Below are 25,468 nucleotides of genomic sequence, written 5' to 3'. Positions count from 1 at the left end.
CCACAAACTACAGTATCACACTTTATTCCTGTTGTCATTTTAGGCCAATTGCATTCAATTAAAATGCATATGATTCATTATTTAGGCTTTTAGACAATCTATTGTTTTTTGTTTTTTTATTATTATTATTATTATTTTTATTTTTTTTATTTTAGCCTTTAGTTTGTTATCAAACATAACATTGTGAAATCATAGGTCATTCTTTACTTATACTGTAAATCAGAAATTCCCAAACTTCTGTCATGCTTTCGCACACTTATGACTCACTTGCCGTATAATCATATTGCTTTTGCAGTTTTGGGAGTTCAGATTCTTTACCCATGGAGTGTTCCTCGTGTTCTCAGGGTTTCCACCCACATGCAACGGTTGAACTGATAGATTATATGGCATCAGTTATTGGGCCAAGTCTGTGTGTCTGTGATAGGGAATTATATTGTAGGGATTGTGTGAATGAATAAACATTTTCTGTCCAACGCTGCTTAATACCTTGGCGCTATATACATAAAGTAATGATGTTATTAAGTTTGGACCAGCAAGTCTCTGGGGCAGTAACAGTACAAACCACATTTCTTATTACAAGTTAATAACGGACTATCTTAATGTTTTTATAAACCTTTGTGGTATATCTGCACAAGTGTTGGTATATTGGAGGTGAAATGTACTCCATATTAAAGATAAGCACACGGAACTAACCCCAGCTTACAGAAATGATACTAGCTAAATTGTTTTGTAATATAAGCTTGTATGTTTAGTAGGTAGCTCTTATTGTTTTGTCAGCAGGATGGGAAAAATGACTGACGTAATTGTAATTACTACGAACTGGAATGAGTAAAAGTTTATACACTTTATTTATTCATTTATTATTTATCAGCAGTTTTTTATATGGTGCCAGCATATTTCATTGCGATTTACAGTTGGGTTATTATTTTTTGTTTTTTAAAGTTAACTAAATATTAACTTTTAAATATCAGTGGACAAACTAAGGCCCTCATTCAGAGCCGTACGCTCTGAGCAGAGCGCACGCTCTGAATGAGGGCCGGCCTCCATTTTCATGGAGCGTCCTCCTGGACGCTCGTATAGCTGTGGGTCACCACCCACAGGCTATACGAGCGTGCATTGTGATGGTCGCGATGGTCGAGACCATCGCGACCATCGAATTTGCGAGCCGGAGCCTGCGGTTGAGGTTTTCAACCGCAAGCTCCGGAGTGATTTTGGCTCTATCAGAGCCAAAATCACTCCCACTGACATCACTAGTGATGTCAGTGGGCCGGCTTCTGACGGGAGGCGTTCCCGTGGGAACGCCCCCGTCAGGGAGGCACGCCCCCGGCACGCCCACCAAAGGGGACGTGCTGTCAATCAACATTGACAGCACGCCCCCTTTGATCGGACACAACGAGCGAAGGACTTTCCTTCGCTCGTCGCGTCTGGCGCATGCGCACGACGGAGCTCCCTCCGTCGTGCGCATGCTCAGTCCATAACATCGACCCACTTGCGAGCGGACAGCCGCTCGCGAGTGGGTCTGAATCAGGCCCTAAGAAGTCAGTTTCATTCAGTTTACAAGTTCTGTGCTTCAGCCTTGCAAGCAATGGGATTTACGTCCGAAATGTGACATAATTCACTCTGACAACTTATCACAGATGAACAATGTTCTAGGGGCATGTTTATAGAACAAAGTTTGTCTCTTGACTATTCGTTTGTGGCATGATGAATATTTTACAATTCAACTAAAAAAACGGCAGTATATCTTTACATTTATAATATGAATGTCATGGACATACTGTAAAATGCATTAAATTGAAACCTGAATGAAAGTTTAGGTTACACATTGTATTAGGTCAACCATCCACTTGCCATCATGATCATGATAATGCTTCCCAACTGCAGTCATCGTCCCCCTTCCACAGAATTGTATTATTTCCAATGTTTTGTTATAAGCTCTCACTTGGTGATTGGTAGTTTAATATAACATACTAATAAAACAAGCCATGAGCTATGGCGTTTTATTTTTAATTATATATGCATATTTACTAATGAGGACAGCTTGCAGAAGCAGTCTGCACATGTCCTACTTGTCTGCAGGGCTGTAGAGAACAGTGCAGGTCTCGGGTACTGTAGCGGCGTGGCCTAAATGGGAGGCAGGGCCACACCCCCTACAAAAAAATATGATTCAAATAGTATGTGCTGCAGATCTGGGCCCCCCGCCGAACCCCTCCAACAAGCCAGGGCTCGGGTAATTAGTGCCTGCTTCCCCCCCTCTCGGCACCCCTGCTGGCCATGAACCCCACTCAAGATGGCATAGGGTACAGTACAGTGAAAATATTTTGTAGTTACTGGTAAATTTCAGACTGACAGTAATGAAACAAATGTTCACGTGCTGCCCCCAGCAAATGGTGACCCAAGGCACCTGCCTCAATGCACAGTATAACCTTATGTGTGTATAGATGAGTTAGTGCAGATGCAGACAGCATGCCGCTATTTGTGTTCTGCTAAGTTACTTGTCTGTTCACTCATGAAGAAAACTCATCTGTGTTGCAGCTGGTATATATCCTAAATAAAACCAATCAAGCAACTGGTGGATCTGCCGGTCCCATCATACTGACCTTGCCAGTTACCCCCCACGGGTCATTGGTTGCCTAAACCTAACTTGCAGCATCAGAAGAATCTATGAATTTTCTCCAGAGTTTCTTTGTAAAAAGTCAGGAAGATGAGGAGACTCTCACATGTGGTTAAGCATATGGTTTGCTACCAGGCTCAGGTGCATGGAAAGGCAGATAAGCTTGTGGACAAAGAATTGGACAAATGAAGGGGTATAAGGGTGTCCCCTGAAGGGTTTGGACTATCCCCTAGACAATTGCATCATTAATTGTCATCGGCTTTCATGCCTAACTTTTAATATTACATAATCAACCTGCCGTTCTAATGTAGTAACAGAAAAAAGGCCACGTAATCATAATGCTAGTGGAAGGGAGAGATGGGATTATGTGCACTTGTGAAAGTGGGTGTAGATTTCCTATTGAATCACTGCTATTAAATTAATTTGATTTTATGCAGTAGACAGACCCACACAATTCAGGATAAAAGCCGAACATTTTTTATGACATAGATCCTGAAAATAATTATTGCCCTTTAAAACGTATGAATCGCACATTATTCTTATCTGTGTGAAATATATGCAGGGTGGCGTATTGGCACAGACTTAAGCAGTGTGTGATACCGAGAGGAGACAGCTGAATTAACTCCTTCACAGATGAAGGGCTTAATGGAACATAGCATGTCTTAAAGGATAGGTCTAGAGCTCTAGAAAATGTCATATGCTATTTGCTTGTCTGAGATAACCACTAGGCAAACTGCACATTTCACTGACATTCATTTTCTCAGTTTATCCAAAATTACTCCTATAACATACTCAAACATTTCTAAACTTGACTCTGCTTAAGTGATATATATGTGTGTATATATATATATATATATATATATATATATATATAATATATGTGTGTATATATATATGTGTGTGTGTGTGTGTGTGTAATTTCATGTTCCAAATCGAAAACGCTTTAAACATCAATTTCGGTAAGGCACCAATTTCCTGTACCTTCAAGAACATGTTCATGGAGAATTTCAAATAAGTAAAGAATATTTAGAAAGATATCCAGATTTAGGGGCTCAGCTGTTGTCACTGTTGGCATCGTATTGACTGAGCCTAAGCCTACTGTACGTGTGGCTTGGAACAACTGAAAACCAGTATCGATGCCAGTAGAGTTCTGTCTACATGTGGGAATGTGCCAGGTCAGATGTAGAAAATGTTCTACCTATATGCTGAGATGTTTTGTGCAGCATGGTGTCTAATGTTGCTCCTCTTGTGCATGCGGGTAACTTGTCACCATAATGCCGACTGCTCCAGGTGCAAAATATAATATTGAGGGTTAAGGTTGACTAAGGGATTTGTTGTAACTTACAACCACATTATTGTTGCATGAAGTTGTCTATACTTTCTCCTGGTACAATATTCTTCAGCCAAAACACCTCCACCTAGTGCCAAACCCTATCCTCCCCACCTGTAGCCTAACCATAACCCTCCACCCAATGCCTAACCCTATCCTCCCCTCCCATAACCTAACCATAACCCTCCACCTAGTGCCTAACCCTTTCCTTCCCTCCAGTAACCTAACCCTAACCCTCCTAGTGCCTAACCATATTCTCCCCTCCTGTAGCCTAACCCTAACACTCCAGCTAGTGCCTGACCCTATCCTCCTCTCCTGTAGCCTAACCCTAAACTTCACCTTGTGCCTAACCCTTTCCTCCCCTCCAGTAACCTAACCCTAACCCTCCTAGTGCCTAATCCTATCCCCCCTCCTGTAGCCTAATCGTAACCCTCCACCTGTTGTCTAACTCTATCCTCCCCTCCCGTAACCTAACCCTCCACCTAGTGCCTAACCCTATCTTCCCCTCCCATAGCATAACCCTAGCCCTCTGCTTATTGCCTAACCCTATCCTGCCCTTCTGTAGCCTAATACCAACCCTCCACCTAGTGCCTAACCCTATCACCTCCTCCTGTAGCCTAACCCTAACCCTCCAACTAGTGCCTAACCCTATTCTCCCTTCTGGTAGCCTAACCCTTCCCCTAGTGCCTAATCCCACCTCCCGCATCCTAACCTCCCCCTAGTACCTAAACCTAATACTCCTATCCCACAGCCTAACCCTTCCCCTAGTGCCTAATCCTAACCCCACCCCCTGCATCCTAACCCTAACCCTCCCACTAGTGAGTAACCCTAACCCTCCCATCCCGCAGCCTAACCCTAATCTTCCCCTAGTGCCAAAACCTAACATCACCCCCGCATCCTAACCCTAACCTCCCCCTAACGCATAACACTAATACTCCCATCCCGCTGCCTAACCCTCCCCCTTGTGCCTAACCCTAACTCTACCCCCTGCATCCTAACCCTAACCTCCCACTAGTTAGTAACCCTAACCCTCTGGTCCTGCAGCCTAACCCTTACATTCCCCTAGTGCCTAACCCTAACCCCACCCCCGCATCCTAACCTTTATCTCCCTTTAGTGCCTAACTCAAACACTCCCATCCCGCAGCCTAACCATAACCTCCCCCTAGTGCCTAATCCTAACCCCACTCCCTGCATCCTAACCATAACTTCCCCCTAATGCCTAACACTAACCCTCCTGTCCTACAGCCTAACACTCCCCCTAGTGCCTAACCCTCCCGTCCCGCAGCCTAACCCTAACCCTCCCGTCCCACAGCCTAATACTAATGTCAACTTTCTGAGGATTTCACATGTCAACATTTCAGATGGCGACCGTATGACAGCATCCCATGATCAAGTACTAAAATATTGTATTAAGTGTGAAGTCTGATTACATATACATTCATATTATCCTCATTATTTTATTATAACTACATGTATACAGTTGCTGGTTTATGTACAAGTAAGTTTTAAAGGACAGATGTTGGATGATTGTAATTAAAAACAACAAAAAAATTGTATATACATTATACTATTTCATAATACCAAAGACATTACAGGCTGCTGGGATACAACAGTCCAAGCAAACCCATTGAAGAATGCAACTATGTGAACTGAAAGCTTGTAATAACTGTGGGCCTGATTCAGAGATATATGCTAATCAGGGGCGGAACTTCTGGTGGTGCAGCCGATGCACTGCACCAGGGCCTGCCGCAATATAAGGGTCCACACTGCCTGTATGGCAAGTTACAGTGCAGCTGCTAGCCCGGGCAGTCATCACGGCTACACGCAGGAGCTCAGCACTGCAGTGCACACGCAGGGGCTCAGCACTGCAGTGCACTACTGGGTAATAAATCCCAGTAGTCTCTGCAGTGGGGTCAGAGGAGCATGTGCTGAGCTCTGATTTTAGGAGCCCATCACATGCTCCTCTGACCGAGCAGCAGCGCAGCCTCATGTGTGTGACTCATTGTGAGGCTGTGACTGCTACTCTGCTGTTTGCCTGTGGAGGCTGCTGGTGACAGGTGGCATAATGTGTGGGCACTACAGTTGGCATAATGTGTGGGCACTACGGGTGGCATAATGTGTGGGGACTACAGTGTAGCCTAATGTGTGGGCACTAGAGGTGGCATAATGTGTGGGGACTACAGGTGGCATAATGTGTGGGGACTACAGTGTAGCATAATGTGTGGGCACTACAGTGTGGTATAATGTGTCAGGCACCTACTGTATCTCCCTGTCACCCACTGCCTCTCCCCTCTCCCTGTCACAAACTCCCTGTCACCCTCTCCCTCTCCCTGTCAGCCACTGCCTGTCACCTCTCCCTATCACCCTCTCCCTGTCACCCTCTTCTCACCCAATGATTTTCCCCTTCACTACTGCCTGTCACCTCTACCTCTCTCCCTGTCACCCACTGCCTATCAACTATCCCTGCCACCTCTCACCCTCTCCCCTGTCACCCACTGCTTCTCCCTGTCACCTCTCACCCTCTCCTCTGTTACCCACTGCCTCTTCCCTCTCACCCACTGCTTGTCACCTCTCCCTGTCACCCACTGCTTCTCCCTGTAACCCACGGCCTGTCACCTCTCCCTGTCACCTCTCCCTATTTCCCTCTCCCTGTCACCTCTCCCTATTTCCATCTCCCTGTCACCCACTGCCTCTTCCCTCTCTGTCACCCTTTACCTGTTTTCTCTCCCTGTCACCCACTGCTTCTCCCTGTCACCCTCTCCTTGTCACCTTCTTGCCTCTCTTTGTCTACCTCTTGCCTCTCCCGGTCACCCTCTACTTCTCTCTGTCACCCACTGCACTTTGAGCTTGGAGTAGAGCGGAGGAGGGGGGCCCAAAGCAAATTTTTGCACCTGGACCCAACACACAAGTTCCGCCACTGACGCTAATGCAAACGCAACTACATACTCTCACGGATCATAGATGCTAAAATATGCTAATACCCTCCAAAGCTTAGCTGAGCATATGGACACCCACTGCTGCCTTCTCATATCTGTCTGACGATGTGCAACAACGCAAACATCTGTACTATCGGCGCACATCGGGCAGCCATGCAGCATATGTGGCAAGTCTGACCAGCCACAAGCACTGTAGCTCTCCTGACACGCAGAGAGCTCATGCTGCATAGGAGATCGCAATGGCTAATTTATGTCCAAGAAACGGCGTTTAAATGGTCAGACACGCCTGCATTTGCCTAGCCACCCCCCATTACCTCCTCTATCCGGAGACTACCTGTCACTCACTTTGCGAATAGATCCTCTGTGCGGGCGTAATCGTAAAACAATCTCTGCATGTGCACAGTGCGACTGACACGCATGCGCAATGGCAAACAATCGCTCATTCTATGTGAAAATCGGAATTGCGTCCATCTCTGAATCTGGACCTATGACAGTAGTTAGCCATTAAATAGCATCGTATACATACTTTAGTTTTTGGTTTTCACTATACAAAATGACCCCCCGTCTGTATTACTGACTGACAGAGTATCACACGCTACCCGCACATGAATGCCGATAAAGGACACTGCATTCTGCGCCTCAGCTCACTTACCTCTGCATCGAAGCGAGGATCCTGATAGGCATCACTTATGTTTACTGGAAGACCCGTGGAAGCAACTAATTCAGCAATGCTGTTATTTATTAACCAGTCAGAATACGAGGATTTCTCCAAGCTGTCCTTAAAACTATGGGAAACATTAGTGAAAGAGAAAAAAAAATTGTAAGACTATTATAAGTAAACTGTCATATAAAGGTTTCATGCTTACATTGTGCTTGTGTGCGTGTATGCATGTGTGTGCGTAGCACTTAATAGCCACCGATTTATGATATATTACGAATGTTTTCATACTGTCTGATGCTACTAGTATAGACATATCAAATAATCTGAATTTTACCACCAAAGGTCCTGATTCTGCGTCACACATAGATCCGAATGCGGCTGCGCTCAGGATGTGGATGAATTGCAAACGGAATGCTAATGATTTCTGCCTTTATTCTGAGCCGCATGGATCTCTGCCACTACAGTAGCACAGCCATCATCAGGAGCGCAGAGAGGGAGAGGGTTGAATACTGATTAGCTGGCCCCAGGCTCAGGGCCGCCAAGAGCCAAGGCAGGCCCTGGTAATAGGGGGCGTGGCCTAATCTCGGGGGGGTGGCCACGCCCCCTTGCCGGAAAAAAATAAATAAAAAAGATTTGTAGCGCTCTGAGCCCCCTCAGCTCGGCCCAAAGCCAGGGGGGGCGCGATCAATGTGATCGCTCCCCCGCACAGGCATAGGAGACTGCTGTGGCTGCTGCTCAGCAGCCACGAGCAGTCTCCAACTGCAGCTCAGCACACGCTGTGTGCTGGGCTGCTGTGAGGGAGGGGGGGCGGCGTCGGACCCGGGCCCCCGCCGGGCCCCTCAGGAAGCCCGGGCCCGGGTAATCTGTACCCGCTCCCCCCCCTCTCGGCGCCCCTGCCCAGGCTTGTTGGAAGGGCCCGGCGGGGGGGCCCAGCTCAGCTGCTGAGGGGGACAAATGTTTTCCTTTTGCATCACTGCTTGAGGGGGAACAAATTCAGCATATGGCGCCACTTCTCAGCACATCGCAAGATATATTTTTTTTACTGGTATGCCTATGGCAAACATTTCACCAATTTGAACCCAGAACATAGAGTACGTACGGAAAATGATTAGCTAGATAATGGCTAGATCATATGATAATACGATGGAATCGGGTAAAAAAAGATGGGTGTGAAACATAAGCGACTAAGCCACGCCCTTTTATGGTTTTTGGGGATCTTTTAATTGTAACATTTTGCCAATTGCAAGTGTGATGACGTATTTGGCCGTAGACTCTGAAGCAAAATGTGCCGTTTCCAGGGGGTATTGCAAGCTGAGCCCCTATAGATGCAAATGATAATGCTCTGTTACTCAGCCTCACCGTCTCCCAGCCTCCCGCCAATCAGCGGTTGCCGGTAGCTCTCGTGGAAAGCAGAAAAAAGAGGCATTGCTTTCAAGGCGCAAAACCAGTGCTGATTGGCTGGGAGTTGCGAGCCTGGTATCGATGTGTTGATATACTTGGCCATGGACTCTGAAGCAAAATGTGCCATTTCCAGGGGGTATTGCAAGCTGAGCCCCTATAGATGCAAATGATAATGCACCGTTACTCTGCCTCACCGTCTCCTAGCCTCCCGCCAATCAGCGGCTGCTGGCAGCTCTCGTGGAAAGCAGAGAAAAGAGGCGTTGCTTTCGAGGAGCAAACACGGTGCTGATTGGCTGGAAGTTGTGAGCCTGGAATCGACGGGTTGGAGAAAGTTGGTCAGTGGCGTCACAAGGGGGGTGCGGGCCGCACCCAGGTGTCACCCACCGAGGGGTGACACCAAGGTGCTGACTTCCCCTCAGTGACAGGAGCTGGGTGCTGCACTGTAGTATAAAGTGCAGCACTCGGCTCCTGTACAGTGAGGGAGCCGGCAAAGCACACAGGGCAGTCTGCACCTCCAGCAACCCCCACAACCCCAAGTGAAGAACGCAGAACGGGGGTTCGGTCATGAGGCCACACCCCCTGTCGACGAGGCCACGCCCGTTTCACCGACGCGTGCGGACCTGTCTAGTCCTCCCTGCACCAGGTGTTAGTGTGGGGAGGGACGCCATTGAAGTAAGTGAGGGAAGAGCGCCCCCTATTGCAGCAACCTCATGTGTTGTGCCACCCGCACGCCCTCCCTCATTATGTAATAGCTACGTCACACAGCCAGGTGGCCAATCAGGAGCCAGTAGTGCGTGAGAACAGCGGCGGTCACCCCTATCCCGCTTCCCCCGGGTCACTGTGCCGTCTCTGTGTTCTGGTAGTTTTCTTGACATTGTAAGGTTAGCTATACCAAAGCATTTATTATGGTTTTTGTAGGTTATTTGTTTTCTTAAAATTTTATACAGTTCTATTCCAAATTCTGTAATTTATTGCAGATTGAAATCTGTCACAAAAGAATCACATTAATATCTTAGTCTTTGAGATATTCAAATTAAGAGAGCGTTCCGGACAAAGGAACTACGAAAATTATATATATATATATATATATATTTATATTTATTTATTTTTTGGGGGGGAGGGGGAATGGCCACGCTGCCTAAATCTGATTATGCAGTCCCCCCAGAATACAGGACCTTGTCAGCTCTCAACAGCACAAGCTGTCATCAGTGGCGTCACTATGGGGTCGCACCAGGTGTCACCCTCGCAGGTGGTGACACCAAAATGCCGGCTCCTTCTCAGTGACTGTAGTGTGACATTCTCCTGCAGCATTCGGCTCCTGTCACAGAGGAGGAGCCGACAGTGCATACACTAGTCTCTGGGGGCATCCCAGGATCACCGGGGATGCTGGGCACACCCCCTGAGTGATGCGATAGGGATTTCCCATGAGGCCACACCTCCTTCATATTAGACCATGCCTCAAGGGGGTTGTAAAGTGTAAACCGGGTGTCACCAGAACCGGTGACGCCTTTAGCTGTCATCACTATTATCATCACTTACCCCCATGCTGGGTACAGGAGATATATCTGAAATAGCCGTCCTTTTTGGACTTGTGCACAACTGAGAATCAGGCCCATAGTCCCTAACATTAAGATAATAGAATTACTTTTCTTTTATGACCTTTCCTATTAAATTTTTACTTCCCTTTACATGCTCCTCATGTCTGCTTCCTTGATCAAATCCCATGATTGTAACTGAGGGCCTGATTTATTACAGATTGCAACTGTGATTGCAATAGCGATTATGCACGCAGTTCAACTGCGATAGTATGCTAATCCATTGCAATCACTATGCCATCGCAGCACTACATCCACACTACCTTACACACATCCATAATCCTTAGCAAGACTGCAAAACCATCGAGTACCATCGCAGCCTCACGCACACTTGCACAAGCTCTGACCTTACACAGGAATTGCTAACTTCATTGCACGCTATGAGGCCTCAGGCTGCGTATGACATTGCAGTGGTTAATTTATGCATGCCCCCTGCAATGGCCTTCAAACGCACTGGCACGCTTGTGTTCCGCCGACCAACCCCCCGTAACCACCCACAAATGGCACTTCCTGTCAATGACTCTCCGATGGGTCTGCGTAATCACTGTGATCGCAGTCCCGAATGCAATGGCCAAATCGCACACGCTCACTACGGTGCATACACATGCACAGTATGCAACAATCAGCCGATTGCGTACATATTTGCAGTTGCGATCCTTGCTGAATCAGGCCCTGAATTAGGACACTATAATCCATATATTGCATAGCCACTGGAAATATCACTGTGTTAAATAATATGCCTATTAAATATTTAAAGTTTAAAGTTATGTAATATTTGCAATAATAGCAGATACTGAATCCTAGATTCTGAAACATAATGACAACAATAAAAAATATGAAATATGTAAAAACAAAAACACCAGTCAACAAAAGGACCATTTCCAACAGATTGAAGTGATTGACACATTGCCCTCATAGGGGCTGGATCACAGTTGAATGCAATTCAGCCACAATTACATATGCAAGATCCAACCTCAAAATGGGCTTGTGAACAATTCTGCATCAGCCCCACAAAATGTTGTGTACAGTACTTCCCACATCTCTCCTCTCTTCTAATGCTTATAGACGACTCACTGCTCTAGTTTTACACAGTGAGTTTGCTGTGTCCAGTACCATGGACAGCACCAAGTCAGTGCTGAGATTATACATGCAGTGAAAAACGACTTGCATATAGTTTTATACAACTTTGTCATTTTGCTCTCACATGAAAGTGTACAGAGAATAAAGCACAGCATGTACTGTGCCAACTACATACCGTACTGTTTACCCTTTAGTGTATCAGTTTCATTTTTCCAAAGTCTGTGTATGATACTGTACATCTGAACCACAGACATGTATTGGCACAGTCATACTGTATGATCAGACCAGGGTGAGGACAAAGGACCTGATTCAGACCCGTTCACTAGATGCGACCGCTCGCTCCCAGCATATGCAAATTCAGCTAAGTGACGTCAAGGCAGGCGATCGCATGGCAAGGCATAAGCACGCCCACTATGTCTTGGCGAGCGATCACTTTGTGTTTATAGACGCCCACCAGCCTGTCTTTAGCTGCCCACTAGCATACGTCATCTCCAGGAAGTTTATACAGCCATCGGTACATTGGGAACCATCGGATCAGACCCCGCCGCTTGTAGTTGACTAAACCCTACCGCAAGCACTGCGAGCAGTTCTGTGTAAAAATCAACCAGGTGACGTGTACTATGATGCTGCCTGTTAATTATGCACGCCTCTGAAATGGCATTGAAACACTCGCACCTCCACTTCCCCGTTACTACTTCCCTGCCCCTGTTAGCACCCACAAATGGCCTCTCCTGTCACTCATTCCACTGGGCTGTCTTTGCTGGGCGAGTGAGCGCTACCCGATCACTCAAACTAGTTTACGCACTGCGATGAATACTCATGCGGAAATGCATAACATCGGCCACGTATGAGCGAGTGGCCGCTTGCGAACGGGTCTGAATCAGACCCAAAGTAATATAGATGTAAGTGCACAGCTTCTCTGGCTCTTTAAAAGATTTAACTGGAGCATGTATTATATTAACTGCCCCATGAATCTTTAGACTATTTTGTACACCCATTTTTACAAAATACTTCTTTTTTTCAATGTTATGTTTCCTTTTAAACAAATTAGCAACTCCAAAGCTACTTTTAGGCAACTGGTGAAACCCCAAGAATGCAACTCAAAATGTTACCAACTTTCTTGGAACTATAATGATACCAGATATGTAATGTTTAGGTCAGTGGTTCCCAAACTGGGTGCCGTGGCACCTTAGGGTGCCGTGGGGTACTTGCAAGGGTGCCACAGGTTGGTGGTCCAGAGCCAAATCAAATTATTTTATGGTGAATGTGATAGGCAAAACCAGTGCTAGTGGCTGTATGCAGCACCACATAACTGACAGGTAAGCACAAGTTAATACACTTGATTAATTTCTCAATAAGAAACGTTTGGCCTAGGGGTGCCTTTAAAAAATGCTGATACTCTAGCGCGCCGTGATTCAAGAAAGTTTGGGAACCACTGGTTTAGGTTGTACAAGGTCTAATGCAGCTTGAGGAAAGCATTCATGTTCACAATTCCTTAGGGTGGGGATTAGTAGGCCAGGAGCAGGTGGGCACAATTGTGGAGATGGCTTGTTTGTAGACTTGGGGACACATTCAGCATGGTATTAATGTACTTTTGCATAAGTCACTTTCATGCAAAATGTATCAGACTCATGAAGAATGGGTGCATGATCATATATATAATGGGTGCAGGGTGTGTGGTGCACACAGACTCGTGGGACCAGGGGGGCCTACTGTACACACCCTGCACCCATTCAAAATACTTAACTTTCCATCGGCACTTCCAGTATCACTGGGAACATGGTGCAAGTTCCATAACGTGTCACATTTTTGGGTTTTTAGATCCGAATCAGGACCCATGGACTGGGCTGACGATCTGTAGCAGATTATTGGTGGTAAGATCAGAGGTCTACTCATGGGTGAGACCCATGTAGTAAATGCCTGGGACCTTCGAAGAGGTCAGTGGCACCTGCAAGGTTTTCACAGTCTGCCCCTGGAACCAACTTGGTGGAATTCATCCTGAATATAGGGATAAAGGGCTGGAACATGTATTTGAGAACTCAAGGGATAGCACAGAGAGTAATTAATGAATTCGGTAACCTGCCTGGAATCTGCTAACAGATACTGCAGACTGGTTATCAGAGCTGGGTTACTGGAGCCTAAATCCTGAAAGAGGAACCTAGATCCTGCACCCAATAACTAGAATGAATGCTGTAGCAGAAACTCAGCACGAACCCCAATATTCTAGGAGAGGATCCACAGGGCAGCAACCACTGTCGATAGAGGTACTGATGGTATGGTGAGTAGTGAGTCCCAGAGTAGGTCAGGAGCTGCAATGCTTATTAAAAGCAATATAATGCAGGACAGGAGTAAACTGAAGTACAGTGAGGTTAAAGTCCACTTGAACCTGCAATGAGCAGGAGAGATATACTCAGAGGACTTGCTAGTAGATGAGGTCACTGAGGCAGAAGACTTGCCCTGAGAACTGTCTATGTGTGAGGAGAGTCACTATATTTGAGGTTCGTCAGACCTGTCGCAAGGGCTGTATGGCTGGTCGATGTGCTTCGATGTCATCGATATTTACGCTGGTACACGACATCGAACACAGATGAGAAGTCAGCAGTGGGCTTCTCTATGCTCGAATAAGCTCTGTAACTATTAGCATATATTCGCAGCTGTGCTCCATGAAATATCGCAGCTGTGATCGCACTAATGTCCGTTGCTGAATCAGGCCCCGGTACAGGAAATAACTGCATATTAGCTGGACTGGAATCGGAGGCTTGAACTGGACTGGGACTGGAAGTAACTGTAAAGTAGCCAGAATGGAACTGGAGGTTTGAACTGGACTGAGAACAACGGTAATTGCAGAGTAGCCAAAGTGGACCCGGAAGCTTGAACCAGATTGGGACCGGAGGTAACTGCAATGTTGTCAGAGAGAGCAATAGCCAGCCGGGGTGGAACCGCATGTGTGAACTGGAGTGGAACCAAAGATAGCAGCAGCCAGCCAGAGTGGGACCACAGGCTTGAACCCAGTAGCACACGCAGGGGGGGTTTCTGAGTACCTAGAAACCCCCCCTGCCAAGCCGAGCAATCGCCGCAGCACACCGATTATTATTATATTTATTTTTTTGTAGTGAGATGGAGAGCTTGTCTCCATCTCATTAGGCCAGTCCCGGAGCTCCAAATGGGCTGCGATCAGAGCTGCCGGTCATGCGCGGCAGCCTCCTCGTAGCCATGGAGATGGGCAAGCGTTACAGGGAAGCTGCTGCGGTGCGCAACTCTTCCATGACAGCTCCTATGGGCCTTTCAGTGTCAGTGAATCCCTCACTGCACTCCTACTCAGCTCAAGACAAGTCCGGACAGCAGGTAATTTACCACTGCTACAAATAACGGTCATCACAGGTACCTGCCTGCTCCTTTTGGGTGTGGGGGAGAACGGTCTGCAGTCCCAGCGTGTGTGTGTGGTGGAGGGGGCAGTCTGCAATCTGTGTGTGGGGGGAAGGGGGGGGAGTCTCAAATCCGAGTGTCTGTGTGTGTAATCTGCAGTCTGAGTGTCTGTGTGTGTAATCTGCAGTCTGAGTGTCTGTGTGTGGGAGGGGGGCAGTCCAAATTGGGAATAGAGCTATACTTACTCAATACAATGAAAAAATGTAATTTTTCAAAGTAAAAAAAAACATCCATGTGCGAGAGTCACGTGGGTGGTAATATATATATATGTACACATACTTATGCAGAAACCCCCCCTTATAAATCCTGCATTTGCCCTTGGAACCGGAGTGAGAGTAACAGTAGTTGAGCCAGACTGGAACCGATGCTTGAATACAGGCTGGTGAGTGCAGTGCTTGGAAACTGCAAACAGCACAGGACTGCACAGTAGATGGAATACTCAGTGGCAGCATGGAATACTTAGAGGCAGCAGCTTGCAGGAATTCAGCAGCACAGGTTGAGGCAGTTGATCGGAGGTAACACTTACTCACTAGTTACCTAGTTTTCCAACAAGGTGCTTGTGTTAGGTGCAGGCTTAAATAGGGCGCTCTTATGAGAGATAGGCTGAAGTGGTCATGTGAGCACAGGAGACAGGTAGAGACTGGATACTGGTGCTCACGACATGGCTGCACTCATTAACCTCAGGAAATGGATTGACAGCACACTGGGACAAAATAGCCCACCTTGGTGTAGCACCGCTGAACAGGGTAAGAGTGGCTAAGTCCCGGTGTTTGTGACATGGCGCAGGTACCATGTTTCCAGAGATCTGTGCGTGCAGATCTAGAAAATGGCACCCTACAGACTCTCTCATAAATGACAGCTAAGACTTTAGGGGTAAAGACCTAAACTCAAATGTAAATATTTTAAATACATGTGTTATGGGCATTACACCTTCCATGTTGTCATAAGACTACAACCTGTTTATGATGAGGAATAGGCCCTTGCCAACTTAAACATTAGGATGTTAGAAATCATTCCAGAACTCTGTGTCATTGATACATAGACAGAGAACCTATAATGTTTTTTTATGGTTATATTTAACAGCTGGGCGGGGGGGGGGGGGGCATCATCACACATATAAACTAAAACACAAGTGTGCGTTTCAAACAAGCAAAAAGTAATTTCGGCTGCAACATAAATACTGTCTTCTGAAACATTTTGTAGACATTTAAACACTTGTTACATTGGTTTCACATAATACTAATGTGATAAACAGAACATGACTAAATTCTAGCAACCTGCCACATAGTATTGTGAAAATTGCACTGACTGATGAGTAGTGCGTTCTGTAAATAGCCACTATTCCTGGTTAGGCTCACTCAACCGCATTGCTGTTATTATGTCCTAGAGTATTTATCTGCACTTTATTTAGTGTTATACTGTTGTTTAAAAAGATGCTAGAACTATTAAACATGTGTCTAATTGAAGGCATGCACAGACCTTTAAACCAAAGCTACTTTATGCCAGACCAAAATATCACGTTTCTATCAGTGGTAATGTATATATTTATATCATGTCATGTTGATATCTCTAGCATTGTCGCTTAGGTTAGTGTCACAAATTTCAGAATGCTAGGCTTCTTTTTATTAGCCCGAATAAAACACTGTTTGCTTCTTTTGTGAATAACACAGCGAAGAGGACTCTCAGATTTTTTTCTGTTACGCAGAAAGTTCTGCACCAGCCAGACTGCTTCAAGCAGTTTCCTCACAGCTGAAGTCTTCTAAAGCTCTATCATATGACAGATAATGAATAGTAAAAAATAGAAAGAAAAAGATCTGCACTAAGAATGAACCTAAAGCAAAACTATAGAAATGAAAATCAAGTTGAATAATAATTCAGATATTTTTCTATACTAAATATTAAAAATAAAAAGTAATAAATAAAAATTTATAGAACACATCCAAAATTTGGCTAAAAAACATATATAACCATAAAATTTGATATACACACATGTATCACAATATCTCAATCTATATATAGATATCCACTTGATAGGTGTATTAAATCACGCACCTTTAAATAGATTATGGCCTCCGATTGTTGCTATTGGTATGCTACATACAGTATATGAGAAGATTAATTTATTCTTAAAATATTTTTAAACATATTTTCAAAAGTTTTACTGCCAATACATTTTGCAGTTAGATGGGACACCCATGGGCACCATATTCGCACCTAATTACACACATTTATGTATGTGTGGTTTTAAAGGACCATTATGTCAGGACGCTATGATGCAAATCAGGTGTTCCATCACTATTAGACTGACATGATTTTTATTTGGAAGCGGAATTCTTTGTCTGCAGTAAATTGTATCACATATGTACATTTAATCATTGACAATTCATCTTTTATTTAGGTCACTTATTGTAATTGAAATTGATTATTTGCATGGGACAATTTATGCTACAGCAGGAGAATCAATAGTTTCTAAGACCTATCAGAAGTTATAAAACCCACCAGTATAAACCATGGTTGAATAATATACCATATGGTTGATTTAAACATAATTGTTCAGTCAAGAAGGATATTTATGAATGTTTAGACATAGCCTGAAACAGGCTACACTCCAGATTTGTTAGATAAAGCTCTGGAAAGAGTTAATTTCTCAACAGACAGGGTGTATTGAAATATAATCCCAATGTAATACCGTTTGAACAAGATAAGAACTAAACTAAAGTAACACAATAGAATCGGTACCAACCCATGTTGAATCAATGCTTTTACGATAAACATAATTTGAAAGAAAAAAATCACTAATTTAAAGTATATTTTGGCTCAGTTTTTTGTTTTTATTATCATTACTATTATTAGTATTAATATTATTAATAATAATAATAAAAAAAACATACAGAGTTGATAAGATCAGTTTGCTAGCTAAGCCACTTACTTGATACAAACCTTTTCTACTAATGAATTATATCTGTGCCATTTTCAAACTTTTTTTTAAAATAAATTTCAGTTAATAAATAAATAGAAATGCAGAATTTCATTTTAATTTATATAAGTAATTTACTAATATACAGAGCACGACATTACTATTGGTATTGTGCAAGTACTGAAGTTTAGTGGTACTCATTGGATTCTATTAATTACGTTTTAATATTCACAGAAGATTTGTAATGCAACTACATAAGCTAAAGTTGGTTTTGGCATCTGAAATGTAATGTCATACACTACTGTATAAACTTGGGAGGTTTAATATACGGTAACCCAGAGTTTGTGAAACAATTGCAGCCAGTACTAGCATGGAAACCTTACACTTTATCTTGGTTTTCTATATCTGACATGTAGTTAAGACTAATGTGGGGCTTGGCAAATGTCATAATATTGTCCAGGGCCCAAGATCTGTTTCCATCATTGCCTGATGACCGCAGAATCCTAGGCAGGGCAGCAAAGTCAGATGTGTTCCAGTGGTACTAAGATCTGGGTTCCTCAGGAGGTTAGAGCAACTGAAGAGCTATTTCTCTCCTATTGTTCAGTCTTTGTATCCTATACCTACATCTAGGTGTGTCTATACCCATATCTCTGTTTACAGGATATACTGTATTGTACGTGCTTGTCTGGTTGTCTGTCCTATTGTAGAATACACCTATTAATTGGAAAAGCAACATCTTCACTTCACATAAAAAGTAACCAAGCTTATGTAACTTGTCGCTCTCCGGCTGTTGTGGAACTATAAGTCCCATCCTAGAAGGCTAAGAATCATAATTCCATGACAACTGGAGATCTTTAATATTTTAAAAGCATTAAGCTGGGACACACACTGAGACAATGTCGTTCCAATTTGTTCCAATCGCTCAACTGCGAAAACATCAGCGTATCGTACATCTCTGAGTCAGTCTAAGAGTCTCAAGTCACATTTAAGACAGAAAAAAAGACAAGAATTGCGAAAATTCGCAAATGCACAATAAAAAAAGAGTCACAACTTAAGACAAAAAAAACCCTACAAATCGTTGTTCAGACTGAAGAAGGCCCTCAGTTTTCATTCCTTAGTCTATACAAGTAAATTTATTTTACAACAGATACGCCACATAAAGCATTGACCAGTAGCATCAATAAAATACAGCATTAAAAAGGCAACAAAATCAACAAAACTTGTGATTACAGGCAGGGGCATAGGAACGAAAATGTTCATTGGTGGGGGCGGGGGGTGCAAAAGGCCACGGACTACTATAGGGCCTGAAGCCCATTTTTCTTGCTTTTGGTATCTTGTTTTACAACAGTTGTAACAGTGACTGTAGAAATACAAAGACTTCCAATCCTATGTGTTTCTGGGGTAGGCCAACCCCAGTTTCATTGATTATATTACTATAAAAATGTATTTCTAAATTATTAAATAAATATTATTGTTAATATTAACTACCAACTAGTACAATAGCTGTTAGAAAGATAGATAAACTCAATTGTTCATCTTAAAAATTTACATTTTTCATAGTCATTAACCTAGATTTTATTCAGATTTCGATGACAACCTACGGTAATGTCATTTGATTGGGAGTATATTAAATCCATAGTCACTGCCTCACTGGTTATGGTATGTGGTATAGATTTTTATTGCTATATCTCATGTTTGTTACTGGATGTACCACACGAAATCCAGGGTAAAAGTATAGTGAATAGTTGTTCATCAATACAGGTTATTTATTAAATGTTTATGAACAGTTCAGAACAGAAGTTCCCAAACACGGTCCTCAAGACTCCCCAACAGTTTAGGTTTTAGAGATATACATGGTTGGGCACTGGTGACTTAATTAGTACCTCAGTCACTTTGATTTATCCACCTGTGCTCAACCATGGATATCTCTAAAACCTGAACTGCTGGGGAGCCTTGAGGACCGCGTTTGGAACCCCTGGTTTAGAACAATTAGCGAGCTAAAATAAAGCTATAATCACTTCATCCCCATTTTCATTTAATTTTCCCCCATTTGCTTTTGTGTAGAAGTTCATGGGATGGGGGCAAAACACAGTCTTTGCCCACAGGACAGAAATCATGGAGGGGCAACTGCCCCCCTTCCTCTCCCCACCACCCGGTTCCTACACCCCTGGCACAGGTAACATTAGCTATCCAACATATTTGGTAATGAGATAGCAGAATCTTTTACAACAGATGTGTCTGAGAGCGATATTGTATCCCAGGTTTCTTGACCTATCCTGTAACTTCAAAGGGCCAAGGGTCATGTGTCCTAGCTGCAACTGCGTCTGAGGTTTCCCCCAAAGCCACAAATGCGTTAGCAGCTTCCGCTGATGATAGCATTAGCTCATACATGCCTACTCTCCCGGGAATCGCGGGAGGCTCCCGATTTTTCGGGTAACCCCCCGCAATCCCGGAAGAGTAGGCATATCTCCCACATCCCGTCCACTTCCTAGTGAAGTGGGCAGGATGGGGAGATTTTACCTGAAATTATCGGGCCCATCGGGAAGGGGTAGGCTAAATTAGGCAAATAGCGTCATTTAGCCCCGCCCCCTCCTCACGGACCTGCGAATCACGGGGGTTTTCTGTGAAGGGGGCGGGGCCTAATACCGTCTATTGTCTGGCCCCGCCCCCCGAAGAGGAGAGCAGCAGCTCCCCTCCTGCTGCTCCCGGAAAGCTGCCCAGCATTGTAGGTAAGTATTCATTAGCTTTGTTACAGATTTAGCACAGCCTTATAGTTATTCCAAGAATGTTCCCTTAGAACAAAAACCTCTACCACCTCTCTTAGAGATCAGCACCAAGAGTTTCGTAATACGATTTTCATAGTAAAATGAACATGACAAATATTTAGCATTTTAGCTGTCACGCAATGTTATATAACAAGTCAAAACAATAGCTCTATATGAGGGTCATTTGTTTAATGTTAGGTTTTTCTGTACAAGAGCATTTGATAAAAAAGTAAGTTACACTTCGCTCAGAATATAATCAGAGAGCTCAAAACTTTTTTTTTAGAAAAACTGTGGGCGGGCGACAATTAGTTAAAAATCTACAACATAAATATTGTTAAAGGCACAGTTCATTAGTGTAAACAGTATATTATCAGCAACAACAGGATGATCGCGTTATTATGGCGATATGCAGCTGGTAAGCCCCATCACCTGACTGCACCTGACATGTCATAAAACGAGTTTCATAGGTCGGCACTACTACTAACGTAGAATGTCCTCCCCTAGGGCACCGATGTGTAGTCGGCATCTTAAACACAGAAGACCTGATTTAGGGATGCTCGCCAACTGCACGCAATGCCGATATGCCCGCAGTTGGCCGATGTGGGGAGTACTGCGCAAGTGTACGAGTTGCGCTTCGCATGCATCTTAATGGTTACAGCTCAGAAAAGCAGAGCGAAATGGACGCAAGAGCTGTGGATTTCAATGGGCGTACCTGGAATGTAATGGGGGGACGGCTAGCCAAACGCGGGCATGCCGCTGACAGCAACAGCATTTAAAGACACAGTAGCGCTGGCACAGGACGCATTGTTCAGACAGAGAAATTACACCTGCCATAGGGATGGTGCAAGGTTTGATATTACAACCAATGGTGCACAGATGGTGCGTCTAAAGATGTTTGGGGGTGTCATGCGCTCTGGATTTGGGATCTGGCATTTAGACTGCACTTTAGTAAGAGGCACAACCTAGGTAAATCCAACAAATTTTTATACTGTAGCGCAGCTATGGGTTGATTTTTGGGACGTGGGTCCCCTGGATTGCTTTGGTTGGGCTGCTTAAGGGCATCACATTATAAACACATTTTTCCTTTCTTGCACTATTAGCACCTCTATTGTTTGTTTATTATATATATGTATTATTTTCACATCTTTATTTTTCACCTTAGTATATGCAGCAGTAGCTGCTCTTATCTATCTTACACCTTTTTACACTTCACCTTCCCTCATTAGAGTGATGCCCTGGGGTGGCTCAGCTGGGCTTGTTTGGGGGTGTCCTGCGCTCTGGATTTTAACCCCAGTATGTTAGCGACCTACCCTAAGAGGTTACCTGGATGCGGTGCGTAGGCCCATAACCATGGCCATAATTATGCCAAAACCTCTATTCATTTATTGCAAAATTCTATTGCAAAATTTATTATATATAATTAGTAGGGGTGTGCACCGGCCACTTTTCGTGTTTTGTGTTTTGGTTTTGGATCTGGATCTTTCTTCATGTTTTGGATCTGGATTGGTTTTGCCAAAACCACCCTTCCGTGTTTTGGGTTCTGGGTTTTGTGTTTTGGATCTGTATTTTTTTGAAAAAAAGCATAAAAACAGCTAAAATCACAGAATTTGTAGGTTTTTCTGCTCCTATGCTATTATTAACCTCAATAACCTTAATTTCCACTCATTTCCAGTCTATTCTGAACACCTCACACCTCACACCTCACAATAGTGTTTTTATGTCCAAAAGGTTGCACCGAGGTAGCTGGATGACTATGCTAAGCGACACGAGTGGGCGGCACAAACACGTGACCCATCTAGGCGTGAAACTGCAGTGGCAGACAGGATGGCAGTTTGAAAAACTAGGCCCCAAACTGTACATAATGCAAAGAAAAAAAAGAGGCGCAAGATGGAATTGTCCTTGGGCCCTCCCACCCACCCTTATGTTGTATAAACAGGACATGCACACTTTAACAAAGCAAACATTTCAGCGCCAGGGTCTGCCACACAACTGTGGCTGAAATGATTGGTTCGTTTGGGCCCCCACAAAACAAGCTGGCAATTAATGTGTCCCTCCACAAACTGGCTCTACGGAGGCAAGATGTCATCCTCATCCTCCTCATCCACCGATTCCTCACCCTCTTCAGTGTGTACATCCTCATCCTCACAAAGTATTAACTCGTCCCCACTTGAATCCACCACCACAGGTCCCTCTGTACCTTCCGGAGGCTGGTCTCCCTGGAAGAGCTGATAATTCATTTTGATGAACATCATCTTCTCCACATTCTGTGGAAGCAACCTCCTACGCATTTCGCTGACAAGGTTCCCGGCTGCACTAAACACTCTTTCGGAGTACACACTGGAGGGGGGGCAACTCAGGTAAAATAGAGCCAGTTTGTACAGGGGCCTCCAAATTGCCTCTTTTTCCTGCCAGTACTGGTATGGACTGTCTGACATGCCTACTTGGATGCTGTCACCGATGTAATCCTCCACCATTCTGTCAATGGTGACAGTATCATATGCAGTGACAGTAGACATGTCAGAAATTGTTCCCAGGTCCTTCAGTCCGGACCAGATGTCCAAACTTGGTCCTGCCTGCCCTGCATCACCGCCAGCGGGTTGCTTAGGATACCTAAGTTTTTTCCTGGCAGCCCCAGTTGCGGGAGAAAATGAAGAAGGAGCTGTTGACGTGTCACGTTCCGCTTCAGCTGACAGTGTGTTCACCAGCAGGTCTTTGCACCTCTGCAGGCTTGTGTCGGCCGGAAAGAGAGACACCACATAGGCTTTAAACCTAGGATCGAGCACGGTGGCCAAAATGTAGTGGTCTGATTTCAACAGATTGACCACACTGGAATCCTGGCAAAGCGAATGAAGGGCTTCATCCACAAGTCCCACATGCCGAGCGGAATCGCTCCGTCTTAGCTCCTCCTTCACTTTCTCCAGCTGCTTCTGCAAAAGCCTGATGAGGGGAATGACCTGACTCAAGCTGGCAGTGTCTGAACTGACTTCACGTGTGGCAAGTTCGAAGGGCTGGAGAACCTTGCACAACACGGAAATCATTCTCCACTGCGCTTGAGTCAGGTGCATACCCCCTCCTTTGCCTATGTCATAGGTGGATGTATAGGCTTGTATGGCCTTTTGCTGCTCCTCCATCCTCTGAAGCATATAGAGGGTTGAGTTCCACCGCGTCACAACCTCTTGCTTCAGGTGATGGCGGGGCGGGTTCAAGAGTGTTTGCTGGCGCTCCAGTCTTCGGCACGCAGTCGCTGAATGGCGAAAGTGGGCAGAAATTTTTCGGGCCACCCAAAGCGTCTCCTGCACGCCCCTGTCGCTTTTCAGAAAATTCTGCACCACCAAGTTTATTGTGTGAGCAAAACATGGGATGTGCTGGAATTTGCCCAGATGTAATGCCCGCACAATATTGGTGGCGTTGTCAGATATCACAAATCCCCAGGAGAGTCTAAGTGGGGTAAGCCACTGGGCAATGATTTCCCTCAGTTTCTCTAAGAGGTTGCCGGCAGTGTGCCTCTTACTGAAACCGGTGATACACAGCGTAGCCTGCCTTGTAACGAGCTGGCGTTTCTGAGATGCTGCTACTGGTGACGCTGCTGCTGTTGCTGCGTAAGGTGATACATCTACCCAGTGGGCTGTCACAGTCATATAGTCCTTAGTCTGCCCTGTTCCACTTGTCCACATGTCCGTGGTTAAGTGGACAGTGTGTACAACGGCATTTTTCAGGACACTGAGGACACTTTTTCTGACGTTTCTGTACAGTCTCGGTATCGCCTGCCTAGTGAAGTGGAATCTAGACGGGATTTGGAACCAGGGACACACTACCTCCATCAATTGTCTAAATCCCACTGCACTAATGGCGGATACCGGACGCACGTCTAACACCAACATAGCAGTCAAGGCCTCAGTTATACGTTTTGCTTCAGGATGACTGCTGTCGTACTTCATCCTCCTCGCTAAGGACTGTTGGAGCGTCAATTGTTTAGTAAAAGTAGTGGTGTTCCTACTTCCTCTCTGGGATGATGAACGACTCCCAGCAGCAGCAACAGCAGCAACGGCAGCAGTAGGCGTAGCAATGCAGGATCCTCCGGAGGAATCCCGGATAGGAGAGTCAGTCATGCCAGTGACATGGCCTGCAGGACTACTTCCGATCCTGACTAAGGAGGAAATTGACGAGGAGGGAGTTGACGGTGTGGTTTGCAGGCGCTTGGATACAACAGGACAACGGGATTTAGGTGTCCCTGGACTGCTTACGGTCTTAGCCAAAGTTTCTGAACTGGACAGTAACTTTTTATGAACGCGCTGCAGGTGCCGTATAAGGGAGGATGTTCCTAGGTGGTTGACGTCCCTACCCCTACTTATTTCACCTTTACATATGGTACATATGGCAAGACAGTTGTTGTCCGGATTTGGATAGAAATATTGCCAGACCAAAGAGGTGGAATGTTTGGTCTTCTGCCCAGGCATGACCGTGATGGGCTTTTTTCATCCCACGGACAACAACTGTCTCCCCCGGAGCCTGATTTAAACAAACCACATCACCATCAGAATCCTCCTCGCCAACTTCCTCCTCAGCGCCAGCTACACCAGTATCCTCATCCTGTTGTACTTCAACAGTGACATCTTCAATTTGCATATCAGCAAGTGGACTGTGGGTGCTCCTTTCAGCACTTGCAGGGGGCGTGCAAATGGTGGAAAGAGCCACCTCTTCCCATCCAGTGCTGGGAAGGTCAGGCATCGCAACCACCACCAC

The 25,468-nt window shown here is 45.0% G+C and overlaps 1 protein-coding gene across 1 annotated transcript in view; it reads right to left on the bottom strand.

Annotated features, from left to right (window-relative positions):
- The window catches only part of PDE11A (phosphodiesterase 11A), a 713,048-nt gene that overhangs the window by 285,860 nt on the left and 401,720 nt on the right, over positions 1–25,468 (bottom strand). Inside the window, exon 6 of the mRNA XM_088461200.1 lies at positions 7,533–7,665. Within this exon, the coding sequence (XP_088317326.1) occupies positions 7,533–7,665 (133 nt within the window). The remainder of the gene's footprint in view (positions 1–7,532; positions 7,666–25,468) is intronic.

Source organism: Taudactylus pleione, unplaced genomic scaffold, assembly GCF_031769625.1.
Source record: "Taudactylus pleione unplaced genomic scaffold, aTauple2 ptg001027l, whole genome shotgun sequence".
In the NCBI taxonomy this organism is placed as follows: Eukaryota; Metazoa; Chordata; class Amphibia; order Anura; family Myobatrachidae; genus Taudactylus; species Taudactylus pleione.
The sequence above is the reverse complement of the archived record's forward strand: the minus strand, read 5'-3'. Positions and strand labels throughout refer to the sequence as shown.